The sequence below is a fragment of the Durio zibethinus genome, chromosome 26 (genome assembly GCF_047325235.1).
Source record: "Durio zibethinus cultivar Kanyao isolate XHJ-2024 chromosome 26, ASM4732523v1, whole genome shotgun sequence".
In the NCBI taxonomy this organism is placed as follows: domain Eukaryota; kingdom Viridiplantae; phylum Streptophyta; class Magnoliopsida; order Malvales; family Malvaceae; genus Durio; species Durio zibethinus.
In genome coordinates, this window is record NC_143187.1 from 11608259 (window position 1) to 11623793 (window position 15535).

At 33.9% G+C, this 15535-nt stretch overlaps 1 protein-coding gene and 3 pseudogenes across 3 annotated transcripts; all 4 read right to left on the minus strand.

The window, feature by feature from the left end:
* Nucleotides 1–2023: 2023 nt before the first annotated feature.
* Nucleotides 2024–5914, minus strand: LOC111275156 (cysteine-rich receptor-like protein kinase 10; annotated as a pseudogene). Its single transcript, XR_016334416.1, has 7 exons — nt 5024–5914; nt 3989–4126; nt 3753–3872; nt 3440–3652; nt 2965–3202; nt 2479–2629; nt 2024–2396 (listed from the first exon to the last, which is right to left on the minus strand). The product of XR_016334416.1 is annotated as a cysteine-rich receptor-like protein kinase 10 (transcript).
* A 3301-nt stretch (nt 5915–9215) lies between these two features.
* Nucleotides 9216–10504, minus strand: LOC111275155 (cysteine-rich receptor-like protein kinase 25; annotated as a pseudogene).
* An 892-nt stretch (nt 10505–11396) lies between these two features.
* Nucleotides 11397–12590, minus strand: LOC149511346 (Protein kinase superfamily protein). Its single transcript, XM_089756006.1, has 2 exons — nt 12151–12590; nt 11397–11970 (listed from the first exon to the last, which is right to left on the minus strand). Exons 1-2 carry the CDS (start codon nt 12292–12294, stop codon nt 11638–11640), a joined length of 477 nt encoding a protein of 158 aa, XP_089612132.1. The 5' UTR covers nt 12295–12590; the 3' UTR covers nt 11397–11637.
* Nucleotides 12591–12606: 16 nt separating this feature from the next.
* LOC111275153 (cysteine-rich receptor-like protein kinase 25) lies at nt 12607–15197 on the minus strand (annotated as a pseudogene). Its single transcript, XR_016334415.1, has 5 exons — nt 14116–15197; nt 13539–13676; nt 13327–13448; nt 12968–13178; nt 12607–12844 (listed from the first exon to the last, which is right to left on the minus strand). The product of XR_016334415.1 is annotated as a cysteine-rich receptor-like protein kinase 25 (transcript).
* Nucleotides 15198–15535: the final 338 nt, after the last annotated feature.

The following is a 15535-nucleotide window of genomic DNA, read 5'->3' on the forward strand; positions in this document are numbered from 1 at the left end:
CAAGTACTTCGTCAACCCAGTAATTCTAAATGTGGATATTATGTCCTTTATTTTATGCAGGAGATAGTTTTATATGATTTTATGACCACACCATTCAAGGTTAGTATAAATTTCATAAACTCGTTATATCTTCAAAAAAATAAAAAGCTAAATTATATTCTCATTTATTAACATTTACTTTTGATATTTTTTTTAGTGGGAGGGTAAAGAAAGCTTCACGGTAGAAGAACTAGATGAAGTCTGTAAAGAATGGCGTGAGTATGTATTATCATTTATCAATGTTGATAAACCTTGAGGTTAGACATTGTTGATTGAATGTAAATATACGAGAAACAAATTGTTATAATGTTTTTAACATGCCATGTTGAAAGAAAAATTTAAGTTTGTAAATTGGGGTGTTGGTTTAATATTATTGGTATACTTAATATAAATACACTATGTGTACTTAATACATTATTGAGTACGATTATTTCATAAAAGTATATTAATATGGCAACATTATCAATTCTAAATTCATATGTGTGATCAATTTATTGAAATACAATAATATTCATTATATAAATTCTAAAATGTAATTCGTAGTATCACATATATAAACCAAATGTTTTTTGAGCATAAATATACAACTGACTTCAAATGTTTTTCAAGCATAAACCTACAACTGACTTGACATATATAATATCAAAAATATTTTTTTGATGAGATTAATGAAGGCATTTTTAGCAAGAAAATGCCTTAAATCATCTCTAACAAAATGTTATTTAAGGCACTTTTAACCAAAATCGCCTTCAATAATACCACCTAAAAATTTATTGTGTGAAATATTAAAGGTGTTTTGGGCAAAAAAAATACCTTCAAGAATTCGTTCGAACTTTTTGGTATGGATTATTGAAAGCGTTTTGAAAAAAAATAAAACCACCTTCAATAATACCAACTAAAAATTAATTGAATGGATTATTGAAGGCGCTTTCGGCCAAAAATGCCTTCAATAATCCATTCCAACTTAATATATTAAAAGCGTTTTTGACCGAAAGCGCCTTCAATAATCCATTCCATATTTTTCATATGGATTATTAAGGGTGTTTTTCTGCTGGACACGCCTTAAATAATCCCTAACAAAATATCATTGAAGACGTTTTTAAAAAAAAAACTGCCTTCAATAATCCGATCATTCAAATTTATCGACTTAAATATTAAAGGTATTTTGAGCCAAAAACACCTTCAAGAATCTGTTCCAACTTTTGTGTATGGATTATTGAAGGTGTTTTTGACAAAAACCACCTTTAATAATCCAAACTAAAAATTTATTGATTGGATTATTGAAGGCGAGTTCGACCAAAAATGCCTTTAAAAATCGGTTCAATATTTTATCATATTGATTATTAAGGGTGTTTTCTCTATCAAAAACGTCTTCAATATTCTCTCCAAAAAATTTTAAAGCAATTGGTGAAGGCATTTGTGCCTAAAAAATGCCTAAAATAATCAATTACAAATAATTTCTACAAAAATCCAAAAAAGGCTAAAAGGAGGGATCAAACTTACCACCTTATGGTTAACATCCATATGATCCTAAAATTTTGATATGATATTTATTGAAGGCATTTTTGACTAAAAATGCCTTTAATAAGCCTGTGAAATTTTTTGGTGGAATTATTAAAGGTGTTTCTTGTAGAAACGCCATCAATAATCGCATACATTTTTTTATGAGTATATAATTATTGAAGGCGTTGTCTGCCAAAAACGCCTTCAATAATTTCCTATCAATTTTTTAATGGGATTATTCAAGCCGTTTTCTGCCAAAAACGCTTTTAGTATTCACTCAAATTTTTAAGACAGGATTATTCAAGGCATTTTAATTGATAAACGCCGCTAATATCAAATCTTGGATGACGTTTATAAATAACAATCATGCTATTTGAATATTTAGTGGCGTTTTGATAATAAACGCTTTAAGTTTTATAAAAACACAGAAGTTAGTAACGTTTATAAGTGAAACGCCACTACAAAACTACTACTAATCTTCCATTTTCTTGTAGCGAAAGCATAACTTACTAGCGAATGGTACATATTTTGTACAATCCAGAGTTTCTCTATCGAGGCTCTAATTCAGAAATTGACACTTCATTGACAGACAGTTGTTAGAGCCCCATTGTTTGTGGACTTTACTAAATTCTGCTACGAAGGAAAGATGCTGGTTTCTGGGGTAGTGGCAAAGAAACAGAGTAGCTGTCAAGCATGAGAACTACTCTTGTCATAGTAAGCCTACTAGCTGGCTCTTCTTGAACACATAATAGGCCTACATGGATACATCTAACAACTTCATTTCTTGAACAATTTTCTCTTAAATTGGAATCCATCAATTCCAAGGGATTTCCATCTCTCCGGTGCTTCCAAGACTGTAGCAATTTGTTAAGCAATGTCACATTTATGCCTTCAACACAACGAATGAAAGGTTGATGAACAAATAAATGTACTCACATAGCTTAGGAGGTCGTTAGCACCCTCTGATTGATAAAAGGAACTATTCTTTTTGCCACTTATAATTTCTAGTATTAAGACCCCAAAGCTAAAAACATCATACTTCACAGAAAACTGTCCATGCATTGCATACTCTGGCGACATATAACCACTACAAACAAGCAAGACAAATTAAGAAACTGAAATAACAGATGAACATTGAATTTCATGTTGCAGTATCTGCTGTTGAAACCAAGTTAATGCTCCATCATAAGATGATCTATACTATGTGATGCACAAATGTAAGCAACAAACCAGTCCAGCTATGTTTCACCAGGTTTTTACGCGAGTCAGAAGTCCAGGCTGAGGTTGGTGGAGGTAGCAAGATCAGACATCTTTATATTGTCTCAATTCCTTATACTATGGAGGTTATGGAAGAAACATAGCGAAAATTATCTATTGATAAATTTTCGGATAGGGGAAACATGATAGGATATTCAGACTTACAATGTTCCAACAATTCTTCTTGTGTTTGCTCGAGTTTGATCCACACCAAAAATTCTTGCCATGCCGAAATCTTAAATTTTTGCGTTCATATCCTCATCCAACAAAATATTGCTAGGTTTGAGATCACGATGGATGATCGTTAGCCTAGAATCTTCATGAAGATAAAGAAGTCCTCTAGCAATCTCTCCAATAATTTTGTATCGTCTTGACCAGTCCAAATTTCCTTGTCTTTCAGGGTCTGTACAACCACCAAGCTTAGATTGAAAGAAGCATGAAAGAAGACAGAACAATTAAGAGAAAATGGGATTGAAATTTTAAATTGAAAAGTTGATGCAAAATGACACTTTTTAAAATATTTTGATTCCTTAGATTTGATATTATTGACTTGGTTTATGAAAATTAAGGTCCATTTCTTGGTCATCAGACATTTTTGTTCCCTAACAGAATAGAAAGTTGAGTGTTCAGATGACCATACCAATTTCGAAACAGTCAAGGCTTTTGTTTGGCATATATTCATAAACGAGTAGTTTTTCTTCTCCATCCAAGCAAAATCCCAGTTGTCTCACAAGATTTCTGTGTTGAAGCTTGGCTAATAGTGCCAACTCATTCTTGAATTCTTCTGCTCCTTGATTAGAGCTCTTAAATAACTTCTTCACTGCTATTTCTTGTCCATTAGATAGTTTACCTTGACATTATATGGAAAAACCAATTCTTCTAATCAGATAAAAACAAGCCGTAGGTGTTTCACACAAAGCTTTTGTAAACATATAATAATTGTGTTTAAACCTTGAAGACCTTACCAAATCCACCTTCACCTATCTTGTTATCAGAAGAGAAATTGTTCACTGCGGCTTCGATTGTGCTCATATTAAATTGCAATGATTCTAAAGCTGTGATTTCCTTCACAACTATAAAATCAAGGGTAGTTCCATTAAAATAAATCATAAATGTCAGTGTTAGAAGACCGCAGTGTCAAATCCTTTGAAGAGTTGGAGGTAATTTACGTGAGAGAAATAGTTTTTACCATTTTCTTCAGGTAATGCGTTGTATTTCTTGCTCGCCCTCCTTCTCAGCAAAATTAGGCCTAACATCAATAGCACCAAACTGATAACTACTGGAGCAACAATGGCGATTATAATTGGTGAAGATCTCTTTCTTTTTCCTGGACACAAAAAATGCCGTAAGAAACAGCCCCAGTTCCTTGAAACCCTTCTTAATTTTAAGTACTTGATTGAAAAAATTTGCACCAACTACTACAGCGAGTTTGCCGCTGTACAGCTTAGAAAATGGATAAATAAAAAGTTAAGGTTATGTTTAGTAGGTATCTTAGGATATTCATTATAAAGTGAAAAAATTATTAAAAAAAACTAAAAAAGAAAAGATAAATAACAAAAAATAAAAAATACAAACACAAACACAAACCAAACTAAGGCTAAAATCACCCTAATGTCCCATAGCTTAAAGCATTGGATAATTGGCGCAACTCATGAAGCTATTTCGACTAACTAGAGCCCAATCTTGACATTTGACAATGGCATGCCAGGATTGAGGCTTTTAAACTTCATCTTAGGCCTAGGATGAGCGACGATTTCAAGTTCCAACCCAATTTGAATCGGTGCTGGGGCTTGCTGGTAGGAAAAGTGCCTAATAATTTGAAGGCTGAAGTAGTAAGTTAGCCTCCATTAGCTGAGACTTTGATTAAGAGTAGGGTATGGGACCATGGATTAAATGATACTATACATAAGAGTCCATAAATTTTGGGCAACATTGGTTTGTGTACTTATTGTATCTATTTGCCTTAAACCGTTATTTAATATTTATAGCGGAAAAGTTTATTATAGCAGAGGAGTTGTCTGGAACCTCACCTAAATTAGGCCCTTATATTGTATCTGTTGGTTCTAACTTCGAAGAAAGAAATTGAAAAATAGAATGAACAATTGAAGCTGTTCTATTTGAAGAATGAAGAATCTTCTAAGTAAATATTTGCTGTGCGCACCCAAAATAATAGAAGAAATTGATTTTGGATAGATTTAAGAAAAAAAATAAAGGAAGATGGGACCTTTATTAGATTTTGGCAAGGAAGGTGAAGGAAGCACTATGGTGGCCGTTCCATTAAGGCGGAAGAACGGAAACTTTTCATATCTGATGTTACAGCTTGCAAGCAAAACTCTTCCACCTTGTTTCCCATCACAGCACATCGGAAGAAAAGCAATGGCACTCTGGAAGCATCTGAAGCAAAGTGCGTCAGTTAAATCGGGGTGCACTGCACTAGGCTGTACAGTGTTTGGAAGCGAGTAAAATTCGCTTCACCAGTTGCAAACTTTTTGCCCGATTGATCATCATAAGCAGCTCGGTTTGCCAAGCTTTTCATTAGGCTTGACAATATCTGATTAAAACGATCTTTGTCCGTGATGCTTACTGAACTGCTATTATCCATCCCGAGTACTTCACGAATGATGGAGAAAATGTTTTGATCAGAGTAACTTACAGTACACTCATCTTCCCAAATCACACTCATTTTTTCCATAACACAGCGTCCAGTTATCTCGTTGCCCGCACTTTCAACGCAGTCTTGACAGAGATTTACTGATATATCGCCTTAGCAAAGAAAAGCACCATAAACCAAATTGGGGTCCTGCCCTGCTGTTGTATTGTAGAATCCATTTTTACTGCTGTTAGTATTTGAAGAAAGAGAGGTTAAAAGGGTTTTGATATTGGCTTGGTAGGTGCTATTGGGAGTGAAGGTAGTAGAATTATCACAACAATGAGAGCCGTATGTTGGTGCTGCTTCGCCATGGCTGCTAAAGTTAAGCAATGTGAAAAGAAGTATGAAAACTAAGGTGGTATCAAGGGAAGCCATACTAGGTGATCACTGATCAATGTGTCTTTAGGGGACACTCCCATGTAAACTGAACGTTTTTTCCTTTTTCTTTTTTTTAAGTGGGTTTGTTCATGTTCTACCTGTTTTTTTTTTTTTTTAATTTTAATTTGATTAAATTCATGACCAGATAAAATGATGAAATGTTGACGAAGACAGTTACAGAGACACTAGGGGGCTTGACCTTTCAACAAGCAACTTTAATTTTTGTGTGGAAAATAAGGGGCATCAAATGATGGAAGGGGACAGGACTGAAGTGCGAAAAAAAATCCAATTTACAAAAGATCGGTAATTTTTGGATTGATTAAAGATGTTAAAAAAAGATTCAAAGTCAATACTCAATTAAACGCATAGCGCATAATTTTCTTTAGGCAAAGTGAGTTTAAAAGATAAATGTACCTTTGTGGCTCATTAATCATGAAACTGATTTTCATTTTGTGGGTGTGTGTGTGTGTTTTTTCTTTTTTAGATACAATTTCTAATGCTATTGTGTATTCGCGTGTGTGTCACTCCTATATTTAATATGACTTTTTAAACACCTTTAAGCGCCAAAGTTTTTTTTTTATTTTAAAAAATAAAAAAATTTATATTTGATAAATAATATATAAATTTTATATATTTTAGTAAATGAGATGATATCATTTTATTAATAAACAAATATTAATTTTTAAAATAAATATATAAAAATTAATATTTTTTAAAAAGCTTAACTCATTAATGAGTTAAGATAATATCATTCAATTCATTGATAATATATAGAATATTGATGCTAACAATATATTAAATATAAATCTGAATAAAAATTATAAGTGAAAATATATTTTGTTAAAAAAAATAACAATTAAGTCAAGATGGGTCTGAAGAAAAAAATATTGATTAGAAATTTGAAAACTAATTCAAAGATTCTAAGACCTTAAAAGAGTTGTTTGGGGTGGTAATACAATGATACTCTAATTCGTACATCATTGCAGGAAAAAATTGTTGGAAATCACCATAGCTTTGATACCACTTGTTGAGAAATCAACACATATGTAGTACCTACATATAAAATAATAAGTTCAAATCAAGAATAAGAACATACAAATATATTTATTTTGGCCCAACTCAAAATGATTTACTCCAAATCCAGTGCACTAATAAATAAATCTTTACAATTGTGAGACTTTTAGAATGAGAAAAGTCTCCAAAAATTCCTTACTCAAAAGTTAACCCAAAATCCAATTATATTATTTTAATAGCCTAATCACTTAACTATTCTCTTGATGTCTAACTATCTGAAATTACTAAATCAAAATCAAAACATCTTATTTATAAGGGCGAAACCCTTTATACATTTACTAAACTCCCGATATGGATACAAGATAAACTCTCAACTCTTATAAATTTACTCAACTTTTGATGTGAGATTATGAGATTCAAAGTAAATCCCAACAAATCTTTCTTTGACTTGAATCTCCAAACACTTCAACAGAATCTACAAAACTAACACACTTACCTTTCTTTTTTTTTTTTCATCACAGGGACCCTAGCAACTGAATCTCCATCAAGCATGTACAAGTGATTTTTTACACTATTCCCTTGTAAAATTACACTACCATTCTTGTACACTTTTAATGAATCATTACTACCATAGTATGTGTAACCCTGAGAAGCTAACTCACCTAAAGCAATCAAATTGTAGCTACAACTTGGTATATACCTTACATGACGAAGTGTCCTAACAACACTATTGTGAGATCTAAAGCGAACACTCCCAATACCTTGAACCTACACCTTTTTTTATTGGCAACCATAATATCCTCATACTTCACGTTTTCCTTTAACTCTACAAAGCAACTCCTATCATTACAGACATAGATTATAGCAGCTGAATCTAAAACTCAACCTTTATCACCTTTCAAAGTCTGAGTCTCATCCATATAAGTCGTCAAAATGACATCATCATTATCATCAAACACAATAGCAGCAGTATCACTCTTTGCTTCATCCAATTTTTTCTCATAATTTACTATTTTAAAAGCAGTCATATTACTTCTCAGCTTCTTACAGCACACTTGAATATATTTTTTTTCATCACAATAATAACATTATATGTCATTATAATCTTTGTCTCTTGACTTGAATCACCCTCTTGATTCATCAATCCTCTTTTGAGTCCTCCCTCAACCAAAACCCTCTACAGCTAGTGTATTCTCCCCAGGTGATGAGTTTTGTGCTCCCATAAACTTTTTGTTCTCACGTAACAGGACAGTCACATCATCCAACTTCAAAGTAGACCTACCCACCAACAAAGTCTGAACTAAAGGCCTATAAGACTTGGGCAAAGATGACAGCAAAATTAAAGTCTTCTCTTCATCTTTTAACTCATCAACAGAAACCACCAGTAATTGAGAAACCAATCTATTAAACTCATTCAGGTGATTATGAAAACTTGTACCTTTTTTTTATCTTCAGAGAATACAGATCTATCTTCAAATATAATCTGTTAGTCAATAACTTTAAAGCATAAATACCCTCAAGCTTATCCTATAAACTCTTCAGAGTACTCTTAATCAACACACTATACTTTATCTCTGAGGCTAGCGTTAATCTAATAGTACTTATAGCTTTCTTCTGAATTCTATTCTAATTTTCATCAGATATTATCTCAAGCTTACTACTCTCTAATCCTGATCCAATCTTTGTTGTACTAACAGATCTTGGATCGTATTTTACCATAACATAAAATTACTATTTCCATCAAATAATGGAATCTCAAACTTAGGCATAGGCATGCTAGACATATCTTTTTCAAACATCTTGAAACACTGCTTCACAATCTCTTGGGCCAATGAACCTTAAATTTCGAACCTCGTTCTTATACCACTTATTGAGGATCACCATAGCTCTGATACCACTTGTTGAAAAATCAACACATACATACAGCATATACACACAAAATAGCAAGCTCAAATTAAAAATAAAAACACACAAATATATTTGTTTCGGCCCAACTCAAAATAGCCTACTTCAAATCCAATCCACTAATAAATAAATTTTTGCAACTGTGAGACTTTTAGAACAAAAAAAGTCTTCAAAAATTTTTTACTCAAAACTTAACCCAAAATCCAATTATACCCTTTTAATAGTCTAATCACTTAGCGATTTTCTTGGTGTCTAACTATTTAAGATTACTAAATCAAAATCAAAACATCTTATTTATAAGGGTAAAATCTCTTATACTTTTACTAAACTCCCAATGTAAGATTACAAGACAAACTCTCAACTCTTATAACTTTACTCAATTTCGATATGAGATTATGAGATTCAAGGTAAATCCCAACAGAAACCAATCCAATACTCCCACAAAAAGAAAAGAAAGGAGATTAAACAAAGGAGTAAATGATGCATTGACTATACTACTTTTATCTATGAAACGGGCCTGGAGGAGGTGGAGGAAGTAGAAGAGGAGATGCAGGCGAGACTGGGGGCCGGGCTGCTTTAGTTTGGTTACTTACTAAGTTATAGAATGGGAAAATATTGTATTGTGCAGTATAGCTAGGGTACAGAGCCCATCCTGATTTTTTTCCCCCGCAACAATTTGGCAAGTCTGCAAGAGCTTTCTGAAGGCACCTATAGCAATCTTCACTGGAAATGCCCGGTGTGCACTGTGCTGGGGTGTAAAGTGTTAGGAACTCTGTAAAAGTTGTCTCTTTCGTCGCAAACTTTTTAGCCCCAAATGTAGCATTTGAAGCCCGATTTGCTATATCTTTCATCAGAGTTGCCAGCAGTCGGTTAAAGCGGTCCTGTTCCATGGCATCAGAATCATACCACATACTTTTTTAGGCCTTTCAGCCATGGAGGAAAAGATAGAGATGTTCGAGTAACGTAGCATACACTCCTCATACCAAATTATAGCCCACGTTAGGTTAGCACAACGTTGAGCTACGTCGGCAGCAGCAAGGCTAATGCAGTCCTGGAAAATTTCAGGGAGGACATCCCCACGGCAGAGAAAGAGACCATAGACCATGTTAGGGTCCTGGCCCGCGGTGGCGTTGTAGAATCCGTCATGTCCCGTGGCGTTGGAGGAGAGATATGAGAAGAGGTTATTGATATTGGCTATTTAGACGCTGCTTCCGGTGGAAGTGGCTGCATTTGAACAAAAGTAGTGCCAGTAATTTGAGAACGCTAAACCGGTGAAGCTAAAGATTGTAAGAAACACAACCACATGACCCATTTTGGTGAAGGAATTAGCCATGATAAATTTTTATTTCCCTTCTCTTTTAATCTTATGGCAATCTAGACAAACTATATAATAGGCAATGAAATTATCTACTGTGACATTCTTTTTTCTTTTTCCTTTTTTTTTTCGAGGAATGAGATATTATGAGTTTAAGTCAAGCAAGAAAGTCTAGCCACCCTTCAACAATAAAAGAGTTGAAATTTTGACAATTGAGAATATCATTTCTTTCTTTTCTTCAATTTTTCTTTTTTTCTTTTTTTTAGGTTAAGGTTATCAAAGAGGTGCCAGCCACACTTAATAGCTAATGGCAAGTTAATTACAATTATTTAAAAGCCGGACCTCCCGTTGAATTCAATAGTGTGAATTCAGATTTTTTTTTTTGGGTGTAACTGATGATCTTATATTTAAAATAAGAAATATAGTTACATATATTAGATAAATCATAAATATTAAATATGGTGAATATATAATAAAAAAAGTATTAAATTGGCTCAATGATTAATTTTTAAGATTTCATAAAGTCAGAAGTTCAAAACTTACAATTTATTTTTTTCTTATTAAAATTATTTAGAGTAATATATTATAATCAATGTTGAATTTTTATTGAATTTTGTTATTATATTTTTAATTTTATTAATTTTTATAAAAAAATTTTATCACTTATAACAAAATCCATTAAATTCAAAGTACATTGATAAAATTCAGTATTTAGCACTACTACACTTCAATTTGACCTTAAGAATAGTACTAACTAAATTGAACTTGGTTTATAGGAGAATTGAGTTCAAAATCCTATGTATTGTTTATTTTAAACCCAATAGGTTTCGGATAAACTGATATATTGCTAAAGCCAATTTGATTTTTATAATAGTGATGAATTAGCATTGCCTCAAAACCTGAGCTAAGAATCTATCAACTCAATTAATGAGCTTAGAAGACAATTTGTTTGGGTTAACCAGAGATTGCGAATGTAAGCTGATTGACATATGAAAGTATTGATTTATAATTCAGTTGATTTTTTTTTTTAATTGTGAATTCAATTATACCTGATCTTTGACTTTTCCAATTACGTTTAGATTGCTTAGTTCCTCTGTCCAATTTGCCCAAGCGCCTCATTCTCCTTTCTAAGCTTATTTAATTTCTAATTTTAATAGTAAATGATTCAAATGTAACTCTCTGTGAATAAAATTTGATATACTTACTATTAAAAAAAAATCAATGTATCAATAGCCTTTTTTTTTTTAATCTCTATGGATCAACACTATTATTATTATCTCATTTTGAAAGGTTTTTTTTTCCTAATATTTCAATTTATAATACTGTAGACAATGATGAAAAAATAATTTAATCTTTTATTTGAATAAAAAACGTAGAATACTAACTTTTAATTTAAGTCCATTTCTAAAAACAAAAGAAAAAAATTTCTTCTGTCCAATTCACGCGTAAAGTGCCTGGATCAAGGACACAAAGTCCGCTACTGAAATATACCAAGAATTCACAACATTGGTAGAAAAGGTCTTATTTCAAATCGGGAGACAGCTATCTTCCTTGAGCATGCATCCATTAACTTACATTACCGAGGGTCTAATTCAGTAATCGTTACTTCATTGATAGACCGTGGCATTGACCGAGTAGTGGATTGATCAGATTCGAGCCCCTTGTTAGGCATCCTTCCCTCTGTTCTGCTGTTTAGGAAAAATGCTGGCTGGTTAGGCAATGGTAGTGTGACAGAGTAACTGTTAAGCATGAGAATAATGGTAGTCATCGTGGGCCTGTCAACTGGATCTTCCTGAACACATAATAATCCGATTTGGATGCATCTAATCACTTCATCTCTAGAGAAAGTATCCTTCAAAATAGGGTCCAACAATTCCAATGGTCTCCCTTCCTTCCAACGTTTCCAAGCCTGCAGTAATTCATCAAGCAAGTTTCAAAATGATGTCTCACCTTTGTTTTTATTTCGTATTTTGTTTTTCTTTTCTCCTTTTTGTTCTGATCCATTTTACCTTCTCTAGGAGGTAAGGATATTTGAACAAACAAGGCCAAAATAATAATAATAAAAGACTATAGGAAGAATTATACTTACGTAGCTAATGAGGTCCTCAGCATCATTTGTTCCATGGAAATTACTGTTCCTTTGGCCACTTAAAATTTCTAGAACTAAAACACCAAAACTATACACATCCGATTTCACAGAAAAATGCCCCTGCATTGCGTATTCTGGAGGCATGTAGCCACTGTAGAACCACTACCAATGTCAGTGTAATGACAAGAAAAAAGATTTTTAGTTTGATCTAATAATTTGTGTGTTAACAACAATCAGATATAGCTTGTTATAACTGATTTAGTGGACGATGGATGTGTTAAGTTATAACATCATGCAGGGCATATGTCACAAGGATTCCTAAATTCCATTAAAAGCAGTGTAGAATCAAAATGACCTTTTATTTCTTAAAGTTATTCAACAAGTAGGATGCAACAACTAATGGTTAAATTGCCTATGAAACTTATGCATACAACAGCTATACATGTTCAAAACTTACTAGGTACCAACAACTCTTCTGGTGGTTCCTTGAGTTTGATCAACTCCAAAAATCCTTGCCATACCAAAATCTGAAATTTTCGGATTCATGTCTCCATCTACAATATATTGCTGGCCTTGAGATCGCGGTGTATAATTCTAAGCCGAGAATCCTCATGAAGATACAGAATTCCTCGAGCAATCCCTACTAATATCTTGTAGCGTCTTGACCAATCCAATTGTCCTTGTTTTGCAGGGTCTGCACAAAAATAAGCATTTTTGTTCACCACAGCAAGTCTAATATGCCTATGCCTCTCTCTTGGCACTCTTAAAAGAAAAATTCAAATTCTCAAAAATTCTTGCAACAGTATGTGACACGTACCAAATAGAAGATAGTCCAGGCTCTTGTTGGGCATAAATTCATATATTAGTATCTTTTCTTCTCCTTCCAAGCAAAATCCTAATAGTCTCACTAGATTTCTGTGTTGAAGCTTGGCTACCAATATGGCCTCATTTTTAAATTCCTCAGTTCCTTGTCCTGAACTTCTTGATAACCTTTTAACAGCTATTTCTTGTTTGTTAGGAAGGGTACCCTAAGCGTGCATAAATAAACAGTCATTAGAATGCGCATTTAGTTCAATTATTCGTATCCAAACATCAAAAGCTTCCGAGAATTTTCTCAAACTGTTTGGACTCTGTTTGAATAAAATGGCTTGCTACATGTAATCGAATACTAACTACCTTGTAAACCTCACCAAAACCGCCTTCACCTAGTTTGTTAGCATGAGAAAACTTGTCTGTAGCAGCTTCAATTGTGCTAAAATCATACTGCAATGACTCTATAGTGGTTATGTCATTCCCAACTTCAGAAACAAATAGCAAAGAGTGTCAAATTTTGTGAAAGACAAGGAAATAAGATTGTTCTGGTTCAAATTATAAATCATGCCCTTTACCATTTTCTCCCTGGATAGCGTTGTACTTCTTCCTTGCTCTCCTGTTTAATAGCCAACAAGCCAAAAAGAAAAGCAAAATGGAGGCAGCAGTTGGAGCAAGAATGGCAATAATTATTCGCCATGACTGTTGGCTTTTCCCTGTAGAAAGCAATAATATGTACCAGTAATATACTATAAGGTCAAAGGTCATACTAATAATAAAAACAAGAGGACCACCCAATGGCCAAAATCAACTAGAGATTTCTCTGCAGTACAATCTCTTGTCCTGCCTTTCGTTTCCTCCTGTCAGGCTTCTGGCTTTAATAAGGGGAAATAAAACTATTCCTCAATATTCAACTAATAAAGAGAAGGGAAACTTAGGCAAGCTATGGAACAAGTTGGAGAGGGAAAGTGGAGGAGAGGATCAGACGGGATAAAGCCTATCAAGTTGGTAGACTGGTGGTTTTGGTTTAACCAGATGAAAGGGCTTCTCTAATTAAATTTTGAAAAGGCTTCTCTAATTAAAATTTTTTTCACTATTTGAACCTTGATTAACTAATAATTAACATAAAAATTATTAATGAACAAGCGAATAAACCTGGAGGTGGAGGACGTGAAGGACTGAGCAAAGGGAGAGGTGGTGGAGCTGCAACTGCTGTTTGATTATAGAACGGGTACAGTTCATATCTGACGTTACAGCTAGGATTCAGCACTCTTCCCCCTTGCCTTCCACTGCAACAATTTGGAAGTCTTGCTATTACTCCTCGCATACATCTATTGCAATCCGTGCTTGACAAGTCAGGTGTACACTGGACAAGGGTGTACAGTGTTTGAAAACTTGAAAAATTTGTCTCTTTAGTCGCAAATTTTTTAGCCCCTGATGGTTCATTTGCGGCCTGGGTTACCGTATCATTCATCATAGCCGCCACTAGCTGGTTGAAACGGTCTTGCTCCGTCACATTCTGCTCGTTATACATGGAAATTCCAGGTGCTTCAGTCACAACGGAAAAGATACGTTCATTTGAGTATCGTAGGAGGCACTCGTCGTACCAAACCACCGCCACTTTTTCAACAGGACAACGTTGGGAGATGTCATTGGCGGCAAAGGTGACACACTCTTGGCAGATGCTGATAGAAACATCTCCGCGGCAGAGATAGATGCCGTATACCATGTCAGGGCTTCTGCCTGAGGTTGTGTTGTAGAAACCGTTTCCACGGGTGCCATTAGACGACAGCGAAGATAAGACGTTATTGCGGTTGGCTTGGTAAGTGCTGTTTATGGTGAAATTGCTGGTGTTTACACAGAAGTGGTAGCGATAAGTAGGCTGAGCGTCAGAAGTAGGGCTAAGCAAGGAAAGTACTATCACTAACAGGTCTATGAAGACTGTGGAGATATGCATTTTTTTGTAATAAAATTTCTCTCTTTCTTTTAGCTTGGATCTTTACACAGGAGAGTTCAGATTTATCAATCGGGATTTTCTTTTCTCATGGAATTTATGATATGGGTAGCTTTAGAAAGGGCAAACGTTTATACCACTGCAGAAGACTTGTTGATCTTTACGAAGAGCATCAAAGTCAAGTCAATTGATTTTTTCGTGGTTTACAAGGAGGATTAGACATTTCAGTGTTTAAATCTAGAAATGTTGGGTCATCAATGAATATTGGATGGGACGGAAGTGAAAGATAAATAACATTCAATGGATGGGAAGGTCTGAAAACACTCTGGTGACTTACCGAGAAGGAAATACTAACATCGTAACCAAAGAAACAAAAGGACGTACTTCTACTTCACTCGGTGAACCTCGTTAGATAATCAATTTGTTGATTGAAGAGTCAAGGGCTAAAGCAAGCGAAAGGGGAATTACTAGTAGAGGTATTTTTTAATCCAAAGGTAAATAACTTTTTTATTAAAATTTATCAATAAATTGTTAAAAATATTTTTTATTTTTGGTTGATTTAACATGATCTACTTAATATGTATAATGTCTATTCAATTTGATAACGTCACTAATTTATCT